This window comes from Dipteris shenzhenensis, chromosome 26 (assembly GCF_047967505.1).
Source record: "Dipteris shenzhenensis isolate YYH24624 ecotype China chromosome 26, Dip_SZ_1.0, whole genome shotgun sequence".
Lineage (NCBI taxonomy): Eukaryota > Viridiplantae > Streptophyta > Polypodiopsida > Gleicheniales > Dipteridaceae > Dipteris > Dipteris shenzhenensis.
Window position 1 is genome coordinate 3,414,626 of NC_141621.1, and position 21,684 is coordinate 3,436,309.

Genomic DNA, 21,684 nt, shown 5'->3' on the forward strand with positions numbered 1-21,684 from the left:
GGCGATGCTGGTGCACATGTGATTGGCTGCTTAGATTGCCACTTATATGGACACTCATTGGCTCAGTGTGGCCCTTGACACATATGGCATTGAATGGATTGTGTCTTGGTCAAGTTCATATATCCCATTTTTTGAGGAATTGGTGCCGTCTGGTAGATCGGAATGTGTTGGTCACCTTGTATAATGTAGCGACTTATAATGCTAGACCGATTTGCATTGTCACCATTTTGGGGGTAGTTGTGTCCACTAAAAGGTAGGTCTGGGGTCTCCTCAATCACTAGGTAGCTCTTCCACCAATACTTGATTCAAGGGAGTAATTCATGGTGGTGGTGGTGGTGGTTGAGGTCCCAATATTGGCAGGGGTAATGGAATATTTTGAGCCCTAAATTGCCCTTGATTGGCTAATGTGTCCCCTTGTATTGCCCATTGTGCTTGATTGGACGGATTGGGCAGTGTAGGCAATGGTAGATGCGGCCTTTGTTGATACGTGGGTTGAGGAATCACCCTAGGATAATGACATTGGGATGTGTCATAATTTCCCCAATGAACACAATGGGCACAATAGAATGTTGGCTTGGCTCTAAGATGAGGGCATTCCTTAGTGGGATGATTTCCAGTGCATACCCCACACCATATGTTATCTCTTTGTGGAAAGAGATGGGGGTTGCTAGGAGCATCTTTTGGTGCTACTATATTCCATTGTTGGCCCAACTTGTTTAATAGATCTGTGGCCATCTCTTCAATGTTGAGCACTTTGGACGTCATGCTTGCATTCCTAGTTGCTTTAGAGATTGAAGTCTCTACTATTTGGAACATATCAGAGGAAGCTAAGGATTTATCCTTTTGGGACGTCTCCCTCATGTTATCCCCTAAGCATATCGCCATCTTGCTGCATAGCTCAAATGATGTGGGATTCATAGCAAACAAATGATCATGTAGCTTAGCATCCAGTAGCCCTATGAGGAAGCATGGAAGAAGTTGCACATCACTCATCCTCTCGTGGGGTTCACATCATGAGTTCAGATGTTTAATCCTAGTGATATAGTCTCTTAAGGACTCAATGTCCTTCTACTTCACCTCATAAAGCTAGTTAAGAGGGCTCCACTTGGGACCACTGGGGGCAAACCCCACAATGAAGGATTTATGCAATGTGTCCCAATTTATTTTCTCCTCAGGGTTTAAGGCTCTAAACTATTATCTAGCCTTGCCATTAAGAGTCAAGCTAAAAGCAGTGACCTTGTCTAGATCCCCAATATCACCAAAGGTCTCACAGATTTGTTCAAATCTCTCAACATGGAGACTGGGCCTCCTTCCCCTACAAACTTGGTGATTAGCTTGGAGATTGTGATAGGCTTTCTCCTTGAGGGGTTGGTATCCCATCTTGGAAACATTAGTGGTGGAGTAGCGCCCCCTCTTCCTAGTGCTTACACTAGGGAGGATTCTCATAGCTTTGTCTGTAAGGACCGTTTGTGATATAGGAGGAGGTTGTGGAATGGTGGGCGATGTCCCATACATTGGTGGTCCTGATGAAGGGTTCCATGGATTTGATGGCACAAGGTTGGGATGGGAGGATCTAGGCCCAGTAGGCATTGGCATTGTGACTTGGGACAGCTTAACAAGTTGGTCTGGAGGTCCTCTAGGGAGTGGTATGTTCCCTCCTGCAGGCATAGGCCTATAAGGGGCACTTATTGGGTAGGGAATATCTCCCATGCTTTGCTACCAAGGAGGCATCATAAGGGCTTTTGAGGTGGAGGGTATTAACTGTTGACCTTCAAGGTTACTCCTCTGCCCCCTTTGCTCTAGATTTTGGGACCTTGGTGAGAATGTGGATCCAAATCCATCCCCATAGGATTGTCTATCATCAAAGAATTGGTACGATGGGGGTTGATTGCCATTAGGTATTGTGGGACTTGGTTCCCTGAGTATGGCTTCTGACATAAGTGGTTCGGCTAGCATTTGAGCCTCTAGCATTGCCTTAGTCTATCCAGCAAATGGGTTTGGCCACTATACTGGGTTTGTCAATCCAAACCTTCCCATGATATTGGAAAAGGTTTCCCTTAATGTAGAGCAAGTTGTAGATGGGGTAGGAGATAGGAGATCAGTGGGGATGGAGTCCAAAGCTACTGAGGTTGTAACATTGGAGGGTTCACCCATGTCTCTGTCCTGACTTAGGGACTCCTCCGAGCTAGATAATCAAGCTATTGGTGGATCTTGCAATGAGTGAGAATTGACTTTTGAGCTTACTGACCTTGAGAATGCCAAGGTAGGTATGGAGGTTGACAAGATGGTATTTGAGGCACTTACTTTAGGCTCAAGGTGATCTTGTAGGACTCTTCCTGATCTCAAGTGCATGTGTTAGTATGTGTGGTTGATACCCCAATTCTAGGTTGAGTCCACCTCAACATGGGGTCAAGGGGTGGTAGCCCATTGTGGCTTCCCTACGCCACAGCAGGGCAGGGTCTAGGGACAGCGTCCTGGCGGGTAGCGCCCCAACGAATTTTTGGCAAAATGGGGTTTATTTCAATGCAATTTGTATGCAAATTTCATCATTTCTTGATTCTTGGGGTCCCAATTTTCATGTGCTTTTTCCTATTTTTTGTGTTCCCAGAGCTATCCCTACGGATGTGGGGATAGGGCTATGGCAATGATTGGCAAGATAGCAAGTCGACAGGATAGAGTTAAAACGATGACCAGTGGGATAGAGCTATGGCAACGATCGGTAGGATAGAGTTATGGCAACAGATGGAGCGATAGAGCTATGGCAACGATCAGTGGGATAGCCTTATGGCACCGGGTCAACACAAGTTTAATCGGCGGGATAGCTGACTAATAGTAATTAATTAGGGCGACGGGCTAGGTACTGACATTTGTTAGGTCAACGAGATAGAGTTAAAGCAATGATCGATGGATGGAAAGCCAATAGGATAGCACTAAGGCGACGGGTCAACACAAGTTTGATCGGCAGGATACGGTTATAGTATCGGGTCAATGCAAGTTTGAACGACGGGATACGGTTATGGTGCCGGTCAGTGAGATAGCACTATCGTGTTGACCCATGGCGATGGAACACACAATTTTGTCGACTGGTTTTTGATGATTCTTGATTATTTGGAAGTTTCCATTCATGTTTTTTGTGATGGGGGGATGCTAAACTACCTAATCTACCTACTCAATGAAAAAACTGGAAAGAAAAACAACTTTTGAAAGCCAAAATGCAAGATTTCTTGAGGGGTGAGTTTTACCACACAAAACCATTGCAAAATTCAGCAAGATTCATCATTTTTGGTTGTTTTTTGTGTGTTTAGACCTCATACACTCCTTAGCAATCTTACAAATAGGTTCCTATCAACTCAAAACACTTAAAAGCATAAAAACAAGCTTGAAATGCTCCAAAATGACTTTCCAACAATAAAAAACACTTTTCCTACTTTTCCGTCCACACACACATTCTCCTTCTCTCTTCTCCTACAACTCCACTAACAAGCTCCAAGTTAGGCTTGAAGACTTGTGCAATGGGTAGATATCAAAGGAAGACAAGTGCAAATGCAAAAGCATACCTTCATTCCTTGATAGTGGTGCCAAAAATTTGTGGGTCTCGGCGATGACTCATGTGTCCTGGGGATGTTGAAGAGATGCCAATGGAGCCTCCACTCCAATCTATCCTTGTGAGAGCAATGCAAGGCATGAGTCATCTGCAAGTGTCACTCAAGCGGCCTCTGGATTGTTGCAATGTGTTTCCATGCGAGAAAGAGGGAAGGGGGAGAGGAGAGAGGAGAGGGGAGAAGGGCGGGAGAAGGAGAAGGGAAGAGGAGAGTGAAGGGGGATGGAATGGCAAACACAAGGGCACTACAATGGAAACAAGAGAATACCCAAAACACTCTCTTGGAAGAGAAGAGGGAGCTTGTATTCAAACTTGTGCAAACAACAATGAAGACCAGAGTCAACCATTTGGCCTTTTATACAAGTCACCTTTTGAAGGGAGGGCCAACCCTAATCTCTTTATACCACTCTCCCTTCTCATTCTTTTACCATCCTCTTGGGCCCATGTAGCTCCAAGACACCATCTTGGCTCTAGGGACATGCCACTGTCCATCAAATCACATCCCTTAACCAATGGTGGCATATTGTTAACCAATCTATTAACATAGCGGTTGTGTTGGAAGGGGATTCTTTGAGAAGAAAGTAGGCCACAATATGTTTGGACATGATTAGGAGTAAATTCGATGGCCGTTGAATATGTAGAGCATCTTGCAAGGGCATCTCATTGAATCCTAATGGGTGTGCATGGAGGTGGTGGGTTGTGAGGGGGATTGATGTGTAGTGTCAGAAGGAGCAGGTGTTTTAGATAGGGTTAGAATGGATGGACTATGTGGAAAAATTAAATATGTTTTCTAGGCTACCCGCATGTCAGCTATCTCCTCCACCTCCATCCCGCTGTGTTCTAGAGCTGACTCAAATGCATAGAAGTTAGTGACATGTTGCAGTGCTCTATCAGCCTTCTCTCGTGTTGTTTGATTGCCTCCTGCTACTCTCTTCCTCAATTGATGAGATGAAATGTGCATCTATCCAATGGCAATACTTAGTGTGCATGTGAGACTCCTCTGCCTCGAGATACTGGGGGCTGATGATGAATCCCTCCTTCGATACTCTCAACAAGTGGTTGCGGTAGAGCTGGGACTTGGTGCGGAGCTCTTGGTCCCCCCCCCCCGGGCCCAAAGCTTGAGACATATGGAGTTGGAGGAGACCTAATTGTATGATACGGTTGATATCATCTCATGGGTTCGACTCAAGGGGTGTGTCCATGTTATACTGAAAATGGGGGAGCCTATCCATTTGGTTATAAAATGTATAATTCTTAACAGACTTGGAATGACTCTTCAGGCCTTGTATAAGTAACACCATTGAATATCGAACTGTTATTAATGGGCTTTTAAGACCCTAAACACTCTCTAAACATTGGAACACTATTAAGGCCATTGAACATCGAGCCACTATTAACACCCTAAACCTAGAATTTTTATTATATACAGTAGGAAGAAGTTTTAATGATTAGGAATAACTTAATTGTCTCTTTTATAATGTTTGAGAGTAGTTAACCTTAATTAAGGGCTCCCTTTTACACCTAATGTATTTCGGAAGCCAAATTAATCTATGATTTGTATCTATGATTTGTACTCCCAACCCCTTGGGGGTACATCTAAAACTATGTAGCTCCATATGATGTGGGTTCAACATAATGGGTTTTTACATTCACAAAATCACAAGATTGAAATTTGCACAAGGGCAAAAGAATATAGGAAATGCACATAAGTAGGAGTTCAAACATTATCCGTTAATACATTTTATATGCAAGCTTCTTAGGTAGTGCATCCCTCATCCCAACCATTAACTAAGATTGGGATCAAACATCCTCCAAAAGTATGTACCTAGGTGGACCCACTAGGCCAACCACTAGACCAATCAGTACTTTATATACCATGAAGGGTGCCTTCCGATTTATGGTTATCTCTCATCTCTCTTTAAAGGGGGCTCTCCCCTCCAACTATGTGGTCTCCCTATCTACTCTTCCTTCCCCTTTCATGTAGCACACATGTCTCCCCCCTTAGCCTAATTATGCACTTCCATTTCCTTTTCACTCCTCACCCTCTCTCTACATTTAATAGTGGATATTTTGTTGAGTAGGGCGACATAAGTGGAACAAGTTACTACATGATAAGATAAATGTGGTCTAAATAAACTTGCACAAAACTTGTGTGTATGTGGGGTGTGTGTTCGGGGGCAGATGTGCACACTTTAAGAGGAACTATGTCACAAACTTTGGAATCTAGGCATATGTCACAATCCAAACTTTGCTATGTCACAAACTATGGAATCTAGGCATATGTCACAATCAAAACTTTGCTATGTCACAAACTATGTATTTAGGCATATGCTTCTCCACGCTTACTTTTGCAACCAAGTGAGAGAGGTTACATACATGTGCTAGGCTATTTTGCTAATTGCTATGGAGAGCTGCTTCGAACTTCTTTGGAGCGAGAGCTTTTTGTGATGCTCATTAGGAGCTGTGTAAGCTTATCATGTTGTAATTTCTTCCTTTTTGGCCCTGCAAGGGTCCTAAGGGATGACTTGGTTAGAAAGTTGCTAATCAGGGCCATAGTTTTAAAGTTAGTTCATTTGGTCAATTTGACCTTGCAAATTATGGTTAGTATGAGGCTTAAATGTGGGTTAGTAGAAGTTTAAGGACTTCTAATGTATTTAGGGTTTAAGGTTTTTGTTTGCTTATCGAAATCCTAAATATTTTTTTGTCTTTTATCCTAAAGCTTTGTCTTTTGTTAGGTATCTCTCTCTAAAGATGGAGGTTCTCCTTGTCTCTTGTATGACACCACATTTATATTACTTTTGCCAGAATAGGCACTCGTCCCCACTTTTATTTAATGGTCCATCCACCACATACACACACATACACACACCTTTTCACCTCTTTTCTCTCCTCTGTTTCACTCATGCACCTTTCCTGATATTCCTTCACCTTCACTTGCTTTTTCTCTTTTCCTTTCCTTCCAATTTACACCTATAGTTTCCTTTCACAAGTTATGCCAAATATTTATAGAGCTACTTATACTTGGACTTATAATGACACTCCAAAAGGAAGGGCCATAGTGGGATCCCCACCTTCTTAATTAATACAAGGAAAAAAATGCTTAAATAAAAGTTCGAAAATGTGAGGTGCTTCCCGTTCAAAGGACGTCGGTGCTGTTCCATGTTTCTTTTACCACGAACTCGAATTCTGTAGCCGGTATTTGAAGTCGCCGATCAGGCCCCGGCTGCCATTGGATGACCTTGTCGTCAGACTGCTGAACAAGCACAATCTTGTACTCTAAATTGGTTCCGGGTGCAAGGTCCTATTCATTCAAGAACAGATACAGTAAGCTGGACTGAAATATGGAAGAGAGAGAGAGAGAGAGAGAGAGAGAGAGAGAGAGAGAGAGAGCGTACTACTGCTGCAATCCAAAAATCATGGTAATGCCACACCATATTGCAGGCTTTCTCGGTGTCCCATTTGCCAAGCTTATCTATATTGCCTGTAACTTTGAATATCTGTCCGGGTTTGCAGTGCCTTTGAAGCACAAAGTAGACGGCTACAGCTTCGGCTTCGACAGGAAGTGGTGTCGGTACAATTGGATCTGTTCAGTCATCCAAGTAACTGATCAAATGAGTTTCAACACAAAATGATGGGCAGGGCCATTGCTTCCAGTTCACAAGCACTCTCAAGAGCTGGAGTAGCACATATTGAGGAATTCAGCGTATTGCTTCCGGCAATATAGCGAGGTAAAGCATGAGCTTTGGTGGTTGATGGGTTGTTAAACCTGGAAACTCAGTCCAATAGTCGAGCACCGATAATGCTACTGAACTGTCTGGCACATTGAGAACTCTGTTTGAACCAGGCATCCATGTAACTTCCTTCGATTCATCTGTAGCAAGGATGTATTTGTATTTCAGGATGGATCCAATTGAAACATTCTGCAAGAAATCCACAGATAAGTTACATCGTATCAGCCGGTACATCGCTCCAACTAGTTTTTCTAGCACCACACAACCTTCTATGTCAATTGTCAGCTGGAGGCTACTTCCTGAAATTGATTGTCTTTTCCAAAGTCACTCACAACGTCCACTTTCCAGAGATCTCCCACATGCCAAACCATACGATGCGCCCTATCGACGTTCCAGTTGCCGAGCTCAATTATGTCACCGGTTACTTTAAAGTACCGATTGGACTCCGCGTGCTTTACCATCGCAAAAGTAATCGTAACAAGGGCTGGACCTGTGGCAAACATAGGAAACCCATCTGTCAGAGAGGACATCTCGTCAAACATAAAGAACTGGCCAAGGCTGTCCAAAGCCCGAAAATGCTACTTGGCAATATAAGGAGGACGCAGTTCTTTTTCGATTTACGTACTCACGCTCTGCTAGGTTCCATACATCCAGCACGCTCAACATCGCAGCACAATTCGGCACAATCAGTCGCCTATTTGGTCCCTGCATCCACAGGACCTTTCCACTCGCACATTTATGGACAATTTTGTACTGCAGTTCACGCCCCGCTCGTAGATTCTGCATATCGAGAGACGAAGTCATTTACTTATGTTTACTTATTCGATTTAGCCGCTTTGTTGTTTGTAGATGTATTCTTTTTCTTACAGCTGTTGCCGTCCATATGTTTCTGCTGTCGAGGTCCATTGTGAGGCCAGCCGTTGGGTTCCATCGTCCTAATTCAGGGATGTCACCGAGCACTGCCAGTGAATCGCAGGATCCGATGTCCATATCCATAACAAACTCGACGAGAACTTCATCGTTTCCTACGCCCATTGATGAAAAATAAATATAACTTAGGTAATGGCGCTAGAATCGCAAAGGGATTTCGTGCATACAACGTTAGCTTTCATACTCAGTGTTTTAGGAGGAAGAGTAGCGGGACAGGATGTTGTGCTTTCATCAGAGGCAATCGCCGAATTCTGCACGCCCATCCGGCCAATTCTCGAAAGTGGAAGAGAGGCTTGGTTGTAGAAGACGAGCTTGTAAATACAATGCAAGGCGATCTCTATAGGGGCTTTAAAGGAAATGAGCGTATAACTACTTTCACCTTTACTCTATAGGGACTTCAAAGGAAATGAGCGTATAACTACTTTCACCTTTGGGACTTTAAAGGAAATGAGCGTATAACTACTCACACCTTTACTTGTAGATGTAAAAAGAGAATCTAAAGGCCTTATAGGATTGTGGTACTTTTGTACCATGGCAAGTGGTTTCTTCCCATTTTGTGAAAAAATTATTTTTCTCATGAAACCCTTTTCCCACCATGTCATTACCCCTTGAGTATCTATCTATTATGTATGTCTATTATTTAAGGTGCCCCCGTCCTCCCCATGTGCTCGAGGGATGGGCGAGTCACACAGAGGACAGGTACAGGATTGGAATATTAGGCTTTAGCTTATTGGTTGAATGCTTGTCTTTTTCTATTGTGGACCATGGTTCAAAACTTGGGGGCAGGGATGGAAATGAGAGTTTAGTAATCCAAGGTTTTGTGCACCCACTTTTTGAGCATCCAATTATTTTCAATAGCATGGCATCCATGTTATCCCACATGTAGTGCCTGATGAACGCATGAAAAGCAAATGCTTCCTTAATGTTAATGCAAATGGAATGATAGTTACAAGGAAGAGGTGCCAAGTGGGATTAAGTGGAGGCCATGAGGTGGAGATGTACAAATATTAGGAGTGAGTAATCAAGTTTCATGCAATGTGCGTGCAAGGTGTTATTAAAACCTCATTTCATGGCATGTGTAGGAGTGAGCAAACTAGGGTCAATTTGGAGTTATTTTATGCCCCCTTTGCATTTCTTCATGAAAACATTGATCGGTTCTAGGTCGGTGTTTTCTTCTAAGTATATATTGGGCAAAGGATATGGCAATATTCTTCGTTGCTAATATTTATGACATGCAACTATGGTATGATGCACTCTATAGATGAAAAGTCTATTCATCTATTAAAGAACCATGGATCATATTCTACAAGTGAAGAAACACTACCTTTAAATCATCCAAGGATCATGGGCCATGGCTCATAAGCAAAGGAATGTTGCTTGATTACTTACCTTTGAATGGAATGTAGCCATTCAATTCTAACATAGATGGCCTACTCTTGATGCTTATGTTTTATCGATTCATAATCCCATGTTATAGTATAATATACTCCTAACATACTATAGACTTCGAGCAATGGTTAAGGTTATAGGGGTCTAAGTCACAATGTGAATAGTTTTTATGGATTTAATGCAACTCACTCTACTAGTTAAATATGGACCCGATCATGCCCATTGTGAATAGTTTGAGAGAGTGGACATTTTATGTGTCGGTATTTTTTGACGAAAATACCAACATTGTGGATTTCCAGTTTTTGATGAAAATATCGACAAAAATACTGACGATCTAGGAACACAAAAAGAACCCAAATTACATTTCATCACCTCATTTTGAAAAGAGCGCCTCATTTCATAGCTCCTCTACATCCTTGGATTGCCTCCCCTATGCACCCTCCCTCATCCTTGCTCTCTCTACCCCAAGCTTCCTCTCCACCTTGCTCCCTCTCCATCAAGCTCCCTCTCCATGCTGCTTGCTCTCCACCAAGCTTCTTCTCCAAGTTCCTTCAAGGTAAGTACTTCTTTCATCCTACTCTATATTCTAAGTGTTATGTACATTTCGTTTTTGTCTCTTTATTAAGCCTCTAAACATGTTTCCATCTAATTTTTAGCATTCATGAAAGAAAAACAAGAATTTTGGGAAGCATGATGCCCCTTTTGCAATTTGAAACAAGACGAAGAATACCTCTTGCTTTGTTGTTTCTTTTTTGCTTTGCTTTGTTCTTTACTTTGCTCCTTTGCCTTGCATTGCTCCTTTGCCTTGCGTTGCTCCTTTGTCTTACTTTGCTTTCTCGTTTGCTTCTCATTAGATCTTATGAAAAGTGGGGTGTTTTTTCCTTCTTGTGTAGGCACCCACAGGGGGACCTAAACTCTCTTTTTCAATCGCAATTCAAGCTCAAGGTAAGAATGGTCACCTCTCCCTCTCTTTTTGAACTCATGTTGTCTTTTATATTGGCAATTTACAATGCCTTAAGCATTAGCAAATGATATGGGTGTAGGATTTTCCTCTGAGACTCCTCTTCTCTTTTTCGCATCTTTCCTCTCTTTTCCCCTCTTTTGTGATCTCTCTTTTCTTTCTCTTTTCTCTTTGTTTTCTCTCTTTTCCCTCAAGGTAAGAATGGTCTCTTCTCTCCCTCTCTTTTTGAACTCATGTTGTCTTTCATATTGGCCATTTACAATGCCTTAAGCATTAGCAAATGAGATGGGTGTAGGATTTGCCTCTGAGACTCCTCTTTTTTGCATCTTTCCTCTCTTTTCCCCTCTTTTGCGATCTCTCTTTTCTTTCTCTTTTCTCTTTGTTTTCTCTCTTTTCCCTCTATTTCCCCCTCTCTTCTCTCTCTTCCCCATTACACCATTTTTGATTTCAATGCTCTACTATAAATTCAATGCAGTCACCCTTACTAAAAATTACCAACCTATGTTTCCAAATCTGTAGTATATTTCAATCCACATCCTCCCTAAGGACCTTTCAGGGGTAAAAACTAGTGATGTAGTATTGGCCCTTCTACATAGAGTCTAAACTTATTTTTCAAAGTCCCTTCTTCTTTAATTGATCCCTCATTATTTTTTACTCTACATGTCAATTTTTCTTTTTCTTTTCGTTATGATTAATCTCTCTTATTTTGACTGATAAGATTAATTCTTCCACCCCTTATCGTTTTGAAGACTTTCCCCCTTTTTTTCAATTCTTTTACCTAATATTTTTAACCCCTCTTCTATTCCCAAGTTTATCCTTCATTATTACTCTTTTCAACCTTACACTCATAGGTTTACATCCAGCTTGATAAGTTTATGGGGTTAAGTTATTTTATTGTGACCCTGATAACAAGGGAGGGGTGTTTATGACACATGTCTTCTTAACTAAGGTTTAAGTTGGTTCTTACCATGTTTTTCTTATTGGATGGTGGCAGGTATGTAGACTCCCCTTTTCAATAAAAGTGATGCTGGCGAGGGCTTATCCAAGCTCTACTTTTATGTAGTTGTGCAAAATCATTTTTACAAAATTGCCCACCACCTGGCAACTTTTAGGGATTTCACCTACTTGTTCAAATTAGTTTCCTTCAATGCAATAAGTTTCTCTTTCTTTTCCATTCTCTAGCTTCACTTTCTGGTTATTTAACTATGCAAAGGGGTGTTGTCAAGTCTTCCACACACACACACACATTTTCTACTCTCTCTCTCTCTCTCTCTCTCTCTCTCTCTCTCTCTCTCTTCTCTTCAACTTTCTCCGACACGCTCACACTTATGTGCCACAATAAAGTTTCAACTTCCTTATGAATTTTTCAAATTCCCTCACACTTTAAATCCCCCCCCCCCCTTCTCTTAAAACACCACACATACACACAAACACACACATACACACTTATAACTATTGGCAAGAAATCCTTATGTGAATGGGCTTTATATTCCTTTTGCAAGATTCCACACTTAAGATGTAGTAAAAAAATAAACTCCGTTAGTTTATAATCTTCTCCCACCATACTTTGACATTCAGTGCCCTTATGGACTAACTCTTATGTGCTGACCCCTTGTGGACTAACTCTTTTGTGCTAACCCCCCATGTTTTTCCCCTTCCAAATTTCTCCCCCCTTGTACCATCTGAACCACAACCCCTAGCCTAACGTTCCCCCCATCCCCCTCCTTAATCCAACCCCCACCCCTTATTTTCCTTACCTTATTACTTTATTAATACAAACCACTCCTTTTTTCTTTTAAATAACCACGCCTGTTACCTAACTCCTTACAATTACACACTAACCCCTTACCTAACTTACCCCTTTAGCAAAATCCTCCTTCCCTAACCCAACATTCCTTAATATAGCATCGTACTTAATCTCAAAACCCCCCCGCCTTAATGCAATAACCCCTACCATGCACCCCTCAACCCAAACCACCCTATTCTGCCACCTCAACTTAGTCACCACCATCGTGACTTCTCTTGTAACACCTTTTCTTACACGTCGTCATTTAGCAATGCTCGCTCTATTTATTGGCTCAAAGCCTTGCATTCTCTTGACCCTATTGCTACTTCTTGCCTTCACCATGTACGTACACTTGTTGCTTCATTGACTCTACTCCCATTTTGGCCAACCCTCTCTCACAGGTCCACTTTCAATACTACACCTCCTCATCGATTGATTGACTCATTCCCTTGTCCTCCTCTCTTAAGTGATCATCATCATTGGTTTGAAGCTCTTGTCCAGGTCATGCAAGCATCTCTCTGTTTCTTTTTCTCTTAGGCACGTTGCTTGCTATGCTTTTCTTGGGAGTTCAACTTTTTTTGTGTTGGTGCTTGGCTTATGAGCTCTAAAGTTGTGGCATGGTTCTTCCTCTCCTTGCATGTTTTAGTGCCACTTTCTTGTGCATTTTAGTACGCGTTTTAGTGCTACGAGAGTTGGCTTCCCTTGGTTGCACATTCACTTGCTCGTTGAGTCGCCCTTCCATGTTTTATGATGCATCATCACCCCTTCACATCTTGTGTAAGCTTCATTGTTCTTTCACCTCTCTCTACTTATAGACTCTACTACTTGACCAACCCTTCTTATCCGGGTCCTCCTCAGCCGATGATCCCTTTGGTAATTGCTTGACTACTTGTTCAACCCTTTTGATCGAGGTCCTCCTCAGTCGATCCCACTTCCTTCATCTTTTTTGTAGTTTACTTGTCTGCCCACTTAGCTCTCCAAATTGTGCTCACATCTATCATTTGTACCTATGTTTGTATACATAGCACTAACTTTGATTCTTCATGAATCTCATCAAGCTACTATTAAGATGAAAGTTTTCTTTGACTGCTCATTACGTGAGCTTTGTGACTACTCATTTTCTTATTGTCAACTAGCAGGTTGGTTAAATCTCACTTTGCCAAACTCTACACTACTTTTGTTGGAGCTTGTGTCCTTCTAGTCATGGCTCAGTTGCAAGGCTCTGCATCCCTTTTCACCATTTTTGGGCCCTTGTGAGTGCTTTAAGAGCTGCTTACATCCATAGAACCACTCATTTTTACCAACTGAAGCTACTTGGGAGGGCCATTGTAATGGTGTTGCCAATTTAAGGGTGGCAAATGCCAAGTGTAAATGTATTAATAGTAGCATGTTTTCTTCATAGGAGATGATGGCCTCCTCTAGCGATGGTAGAGGAGATAGGGTTGCTGCCACCTCCAAAGCTGCCAAAGAAGGTGACTCCACCAACAGAGATCTAGGGACAAGACCCAATCATGAGATAGACAACACCAGAGAGCAAGATCTGGATATGTAGGAGATGACAAGAAAATGAGGCGGATCTAAACAATCTTTCGGGTTTCACCCTACACCAGGAGGATAGAGATATGCAAGAACTAAAGAAAGGGATAGCCTTGATGAAGGACTCAAGGCTACTGGTAGACTTGAGGTCTATACTAGACAACTTCTCACTTTTCCAGAGCGACACGAACAAACTACAAAATGCGAAAGTTGTATCCTTTGTGGCCTAAGCTCAGAAGCGTCCTATTCATGGAGGCCCCCCAAGTGCACGATGCAGTGGAGCAAGAAAGGGAGAGTCATGCCAGAGGTGTCAAAAGGATCCTATGTGGTAGCTATCCAAGGAGGTGGTCGAAAGACCCGCGACCCTAAAGAAATCGGCGTGGGAGCAACTCACTCCAAGAGCAAGGTGGATATTTTGTGACCCCTCCACCGCCACCCCCGCAAAAGGAGATACTGAACAACTCGACCAGATACTGGCTTTGTCAAAGGTAAGCTTGCTGCAGTGAAAGCCCACAATGGAATGCTGAATGAAACTACAAAATGGCTATGCTCATGCACGGTAGTAGGATATATTCATGGCCCTTGACCACCTGCTCTGTTCCTTGAAGGATGGGTGAGGAACCTCTAGTCTAAAAAAGGATTGAATTTCACTAGTGTTCGCTTTCTGAGGAATGGATACATTGTTTTCCTTTTTGAAAAGTTGAAATGGCTTCAGAGATAGTGCACAAGGGCTTGCAGACCATTAGGAATCAGCTGCCACCCCTGTTTGTCCAGATGTGGGAGCCTATCTTCAACCCCAACTCACCTCCACCCTCTAAAGCACCAATTTGGGTAGAATTCCCTAATCTCCCGCTCTCCCTCTTCCCTCAAGTTGAAGCATTGTGTGAGTTCCTAGGTTAGTTCCTAGCATTGGAAACCAAAAGTTTCATCAGCCCGAGAGGAAACCCCCAAGTTGCTTCTTGATGGACTTAGCTACACACCTGTCGAATGCCATCCGAGTTCTAGATGGGGATGGAGTGGAACCTGATCCAGATAGTTTTCTACAAAAACATCCCCAACTCCTATTTCCTCTATGGCATGGGAGGACACTTCATTGAGGATTGCTTAGCTAGCCGTAGGAAAGAATCTCCAAAGGCACCCATGGCTCACTCGCAGGGTGAGCAGGTAGAAGAGGAAGCCCCCACAGTCGACCCCAAAACCAAGAATAATGGGAAAGATGAAGGGTAGTGTAGAGAGGTCAGGAAAGATCAACAAGTAGAGCAGGGACACTCGAGAGAGACATATGATAAAAATTAGATAGATAGAAAACATGCAAGACTTTAAAGCCCAATTGGAACGAGGAGAACACGAAGACCTAGACTGAGATGACCCTCCCTTTACTCTAAGGTAGAAAAACCCTCCAGGCTGAAAGGAGGCTAAAAGATGAAGTCTTCACTTAGCCCCTATGAACGAGAAACCCAAGGAGCCAGGAGCAACTAAGAGAGAGAAGATGAGGCTATCACGCATTAGGGAAAAAGGGAACTCATTTTGGGGCCCTGTAAGAAATTCACTATTTTTTGATTTATTTCTCTCCTAAAAGACCTCAAAAATAGTAAAATACGAAAACGTGGCTCAGAATTGTCAGTAAGGACTACAGAACTGTCAATTCAAAAAGGAATAAGATAATCTTTTGTCTGACTAACACGATTTTGTATTAAATATCCTCTTAGATTTTTTTTTGTTTACCAAAGATTCCGCATCTCTTTGGCCGACGTGTGCAGGTCTTTCATAAAGAGTCCATCACTGAACTTAGTGATTGCAAGTTTTCAAAATATTCACATGGATACCGCCACACTTCCACGATTCATGTTACAAAACGACTATGAGATTGAAAAACAAACTTCGCAACCTGAGAAGCATAAAAAATGGCCGATACTAGTGAGTCACTCTCTGAGAAGAAGCGATTACACCATCTTCACATCGACTTAGAAGAACAATATGCTCCAGCACAAAAAAGACGAAAGGATACGGTGCTGAATGCTCAACAGCGGGAAAATATGAGAAGAGAAGGGCTTCAACATATTGACTTATGGTGCGATGGAAGCATATATCCAAAATGTCAAGTAAAAAACTCTACACCTCCATTTGTCAATCCCACCACATTACTGAGGTTTGCCGGCGATGGACAAAATGGACTTCTTGGTTATATTTCAGCGCAGTCTGCATTTGCGGAAACGTATAAAATGATGTATCTACAAGAAAAGGGGGCTAAGATGGAGGAGATAACCATTCGTGCAAAATTGGAGTAGCAGTTGCAGAATGAAATTGAGGAGCATTCAAAGAGTAAAAAAGAGTTGACAAGAGCAAGAAAGAAGAGAACCGTGCTTGGAGACAGACTACGTAGCAGGAAGATTAAAAACATTGCAAATTTGAAGGCTGGGACTGGTGGATGCAAGCGACGAATTCAGGAAGCAAGGTTAGATTGAAATTTATCATTTTGTATACTCAAAAAGGCTCTCTTCCAGACTATATCTATTTCGTTGATTGTCGCAAAATAAGAATGGAGGTGCTGAATAATATAGTCATATTGTGTTGTTACTACAGGAAATTATTGGAGCCTGCAAAAGAAAATATGGACCCGAACCTTTTTCCTGTTAAACAAATGAAAGGATTGCTTTCTTGCGGTGTAGCAAAAGGTTTGATTGAGGAAAAAAAATACAAAACAGTCAAACGCAATGTTGTAGAGGACTTTGTATCCAATAATCAAGTTGATGGCACTATAATCCAAGAGGCTCTTGATGTTAGTGGAGTTAGCAGGAAGGGATATAGTTCGATTTTCCATGCGATATCCTCAACTTTGAAAGATCAAAGGATTAAACGAGTTTTACTGCCAAATCCAGCAACCGTGTGGAGGATAAGAGGTCATTTGAATGAAAGTATAGATGAATTTATTGGGCAATATATCCATATTGAAGAAATATTTCATGGTGTTAAAGGAACCACTGTGTATGATCCTTGGAACAATATATTTTTAGATCTGCAACAACTTCAAAAAAGAATGGTCGAGTTTTATGGAATAACATTTGAGGAGTGCAAAGGCATTTTGAAATTTGTTATCAAACTGGATGAGTGTGAGGTTGTAAAGGAAAAGAAAATGGAAAGAGTTACTATTACATTGATGAATGGAGCAATTGATACATCATTGACTGAAGCGAGTTCGAAGTATTTTAGTGTGCAGTCAGAGAAACACATATGGTGGTTAGGCTCGTTCCAGGTATGATCATGGGTTGTTTTATACTTGATTTTGGTCATTGTTTTCAAATCTGATATAGTAATACTTTTGTTTTCTATAATCTCGCAGGTGAAGACCGAAGACCATGAAACACTAGATTGGGTGTTTCACCACACGAAAATACCAAGAATAATCAAAAGACAAGTGTAAGGCGAGAATCTCCATGTTGCAGGAAAAGGTGATTTTCAAGTAGAGTGGCACATGGCCGGGGATCTTAAAACACTTAAGTGCATGTATAACATTAGTAAAGGAGGCAACTCAAAGTCTCCTTGTCTTTACTGCAAAGAATCAGCTCAAGTAATGGATTCAAAATGGTGGAAGAGAGCACCTAATAGAGATAAAGTTGACCGTGACTTCAAGGCCATTCTGGACATTCCAGTATGTAATGTTCACATCTGCACATTGCATGGTCTATGTCGAATTATTGAGAAATTGGTATTTTTATATATTGGATTTGCTTGGAAACTCCGTCCCGAAAAAAATAGAAAGGATGCTCTTCAAGCATTGGAAAAAGTGTTATCCGATATAGGTCTGCATGGAGGAGATGTTCAAATCACAAAGGATTTTAAAAAGTCTACCAATGGCAAGGAGGTACCAATCAAGCCCTCTATTGGTGGTGTTAAGGCAAGAAGATTCTTGTCTCGACCCAAACATAGTAAGCAAGTAAGGCAAGGTAGAGCAGTTTCAAAGATTAATTATGGATTGTGGAAGCAAGTCATAATGCTGTGAAAGATCATGAGGCAGATGGGGAAGCACGAAATAGGAAGGCAGAGGTGTGGAGGTCTCTTGATCAACTCTTCATGTTCTGTGACAAAGTAACATGGACAAAGAGTGATTACAAGAACTTTGAGGAGGCAATTAAACATTTTGGAAAGTCAATGAAAGACGCGTGGACAGCCTGCAATATAACTCACTACATGGTAAGGTTATGTCTTTTTCATTTACTTAAGTGTGATCTTCTTTTTTTTTATTACTTACTATGCATTCTTATGTCTTACAGCATATCATATACAACCACCTTCCCTATTTTGTCAAAAAGTATGGATGCCCAGCTATTTGGTCTACCCAAGGCATGGAGAAGTCTCACTACATGGCACGTAATGCATTTTTTAGACACACACAACACTATGGAGGGAGTCAGAAGGCGAATAGCCTGAAGGAAGTCTTCCAATGGTTTTACCGAGGCATACTACAGAGGCTGCATGCTAAAAGAAAAGTTGCTAGCTCCAAAATCAAGCTTGCTTTTCTTCTAGCCCAAAAGCAAAGACGAAGACAAGCTCTAGACAATTCAATTGCAGCAGAGAGACATAGACAATGGAGGGAATCGAAGATATTTAGAAACCATAAATGGACAAGTAAACATGAATAGGACTCATTTGTAACTTATTGGTGTTATGTCCACATGTTTTCAAACTCATTCAATAGAAATTTTTTTAGTGGAACAAGTGACTCTTGGTGTTATGCATGAAAAGTATTTCAATGTGAAACATATGATCTGAACTTAATACAATTTGTTTACAATTTCAATATATTGTTCATTTAATATTTAACGACACCACTCTATGTAAATGTACAAATCATTTCATCATCAACTTATTAATCATTTATACAAGATCATACCAGATATCAAAGACTTTATACAAATCAGTTCAAATTTAATATAATGTTTGTGCTATATTCGATGACTAAATCCTATTTCTCCCAGGGCCTGCCGATCAGAACTCTCTTTTTGATCTTGATTGGAGTCTTTTTCTTCTTTATTGGCTTGATGTCGACTGTCTCTTTATCCTTTTCTTCAGCTCTCTCCACCTGTTCCTCTTCTTGGACTGTGTGGCCTGATGCAATCATGGGTGGCTCTCGAAACCTTACGAGCTGGTGTTTTCCATAGCCCTCTAGATATTTGGGGTCCTTAACACCACATGCTAATGCATAAGAAGTGTAAGACAAAAAGTAAGCGGCCCTAGAGGCCTGCTTATTCACATAATCTCCAAATATATCTATGGCAGACAACCTCTCTATCAAAATGATCTTTTCCTTTTGCCATGAAAGAGCATGTCCACCTAAAGCCCTGGACAAACATTTTAGGAAGTAAACAATGGCTTCTCCATTGTTGCTCAACTGCCTATGGTAAATCAAGATCTTGGCACTGCCTAGATCATGAATATAATGAGCTAGGCCTGACATTTTGCGAAACCCAACCTGCCTGCTTCCACTTGATCTCTGGAGGAATGTGTCATCCTCAATTTGTAGCTGCAACATATCAAAGGATTGGAGTGAGACAATACACAACCTACAAAACCAAAGTTAAGCAGAAGTCAAAGTATATGATTTGAAGTACCTTCTCATTTTCATCAGCAACAAGCAGTTCATCTTTCCAAAGATTTATCCCTCTCCCTTCTTGTCCAGCCTCTTCTCTAGGCTTTTCTGTGTATAGTGCTGAGAGATTCATAGCTTCCTGTGTGAGCTGGAAGGCAGCTTCATCTGGCTCTTGGAACTTTTCAGCCTCTTTGAAACAAAATGAAAGGGCCTCTACAGGATCAAACATTGTTTCCAAAGCCAGTAGTGAATGGTCATCCTCTATGCCAACCTCCTTGTCAAGCCTTGAAGCCTGGGCAATAAGGGAAATGGCATAGTCCTCCCTCAAATCAAACATACACTCTATATCATGGAGGAAAACATAATCCTTTCCACCAATCAACACACCTGGAAGCATGGGCACTGCATAGTTGCTGCTCTGAACATCAAAATCTTCAACTGGCTCTGCTCCCCTCAGAGCTTTTGTCCTCAGTTGAACAAGGTCAAGAGCAGCCACTTGCAGCCCCTCATCCTGAAGGTTGATATCTTCTTCTTGCTCTGCCATTTCTGTGACCAAAGAAACATCCTCCTTTTCAGAAGCTTCAGATGTGTCTTCTTCTTCTATTTCCTGCCCTTGTTCATCCAAAGACTCCTGACTGAAGACAATGTACATAAGAAATGCCATGCTCTCCTCTAGCACTCTGCACTTTCTGGTGTGCAAAGTACAGTTGAATTTATAGTTGATCAGGCAGGCTGTCAAATCTTCTATTCACATGGTACCTCAGCCTGTCATTGGAGACAATATGATTTAGGTGCACAAAAACCTTTTCTCCTCCCACAATTCTTCCTGCCTCTGTTAGTTCTTTGAAGGCATCCCAATAGTCTGAAAGAAAATCTTTGTGCTGCTCCAGTACAGAGCTCATTGTGAACTCCATGTTGAAAATACTGTGGTATATATGGAAGTTACTCTGAGCCTTGCATTTGTGAAGAAACTCAAATAGGAGCAAATTTGGAGAACTGTCCTCTTCTGGTTCCATTTGTTTTTTGATGGAAGAATCAGCACTCTGCTCCAGCCTCTTCTTTTTGCCTGTTCAAAAACTTATATACTATGAATTCTATATGCTGACATATGCAATCAGTGAATGCATTGTATATCACCAGATAATTCCTTCATGACATCTCATGACTCACCTGGTGATTGCTGTGGTCTAATAATAGCAGCAGAAAAGTCCAGCTTCCTCTTGAAAGGTGGGGCCTGGGAGCCAGCTGTTCCAAAACAAAAACATTTCTCATCATCAAGGAAGATTTCCAAAGGGCTAAAGATAGCAAATTAATGAGGTAGAAGTGAGAAACAAATAATACACAGGAATTTGTAGCAAAATGCGATATGGGCTGTTTAGAGAATTGTAAACCACTCTCCTCGCATTTTGTTGCAAATTCTCAAATTCTGTTCATGTGCATGTCAAATCAAGCACTTGGTTCATCTCAGTGATTCCTGGACACTATGATCTCATATGCAAGAGAAATAATGGAATGAGTGAAACTATTCATGAGGAATGTGTCAACAACAGGAATTTGCAGCAAAATGCGATATGGGCTGTTTAGAGAACTATAAACCACTCTCCTCGCATTTTGTTGCAAATTCTCAAGTTCTGTTCATGTGCATGTCACTTTTCATGAGGAAGGAGTCAACAACAGGAATTTGCAGCAAAATGCGATATGGGCTGTTTAGAGAATTATAAACCACTCTCCTCGCATTTTGTTGCAAATTTCTTGTTTCTATTCATATCAACCTACAATCTAATTTCTGGGTGATTTAACACATTCTTGAACAGTATTAATTGAAAATGTAAGAAGAAGGATGGAGCTGAGTGAAGACATTGGGACATAAAAAATCCAATGGATGGAAGAAATAAATGTTGAAAAACATTGAAGCCAAACTAGAATTCTGACCTTTTTTTTCCTTTTCCATGCTGATTGAGTTGCACTGGTAAATCTCCTGCTCTTTCTCTAGCTTGAACTTTGCACTCTAGGTAACCTGGAGATCTGGCAGTACTGTCTTCAGGCAGGTTGCAGTCTGGATGGAGTGTGCTGGGTAGGAAAGGATCAGAGAGAAGGAAATGGAAGATGCGAGGGTCGTGGCAGGGATGAAAGATTGGGATCCAGGGGAGGGAAAAGTGGTTG

General features: G+C 41.6%; 1 protein-coding gene across 1 annotated transcript; it reads right to left on the reverse strand.

Annotated features, from left to right (window-relative positions):
* Positions 1–6,731: 6,731 nt before the first annotated feature.
* Positions 6,732–8,567, reverse strand: LOC147884545 (uncharacterized). Its single transcript, XM_087397069.1, has 7 exons — positions 8,447–8,567; positions 8,200–8,357; positions 7,962–8,112; positions 7,665–7,822; positions 7,368–7,521; positions 6,997–7,184; positions 6,732–6,902 (listed from the first exon to the last, which is right to left on the reverse strand). Exons 1-7 carry the CDS (start codon positions 8,523–8,525, stop codon positions 6,738–6,740), a joined length of 1,053 nt encoding a protein of 350 aa, XP_087253195.1. The 5' UTR covers positions 8,526–8,567; the 3' UTR covers positions 6,732–6,737.
* Positions 8,568–21,684: the final 13,117 nt, after the last annotated feature.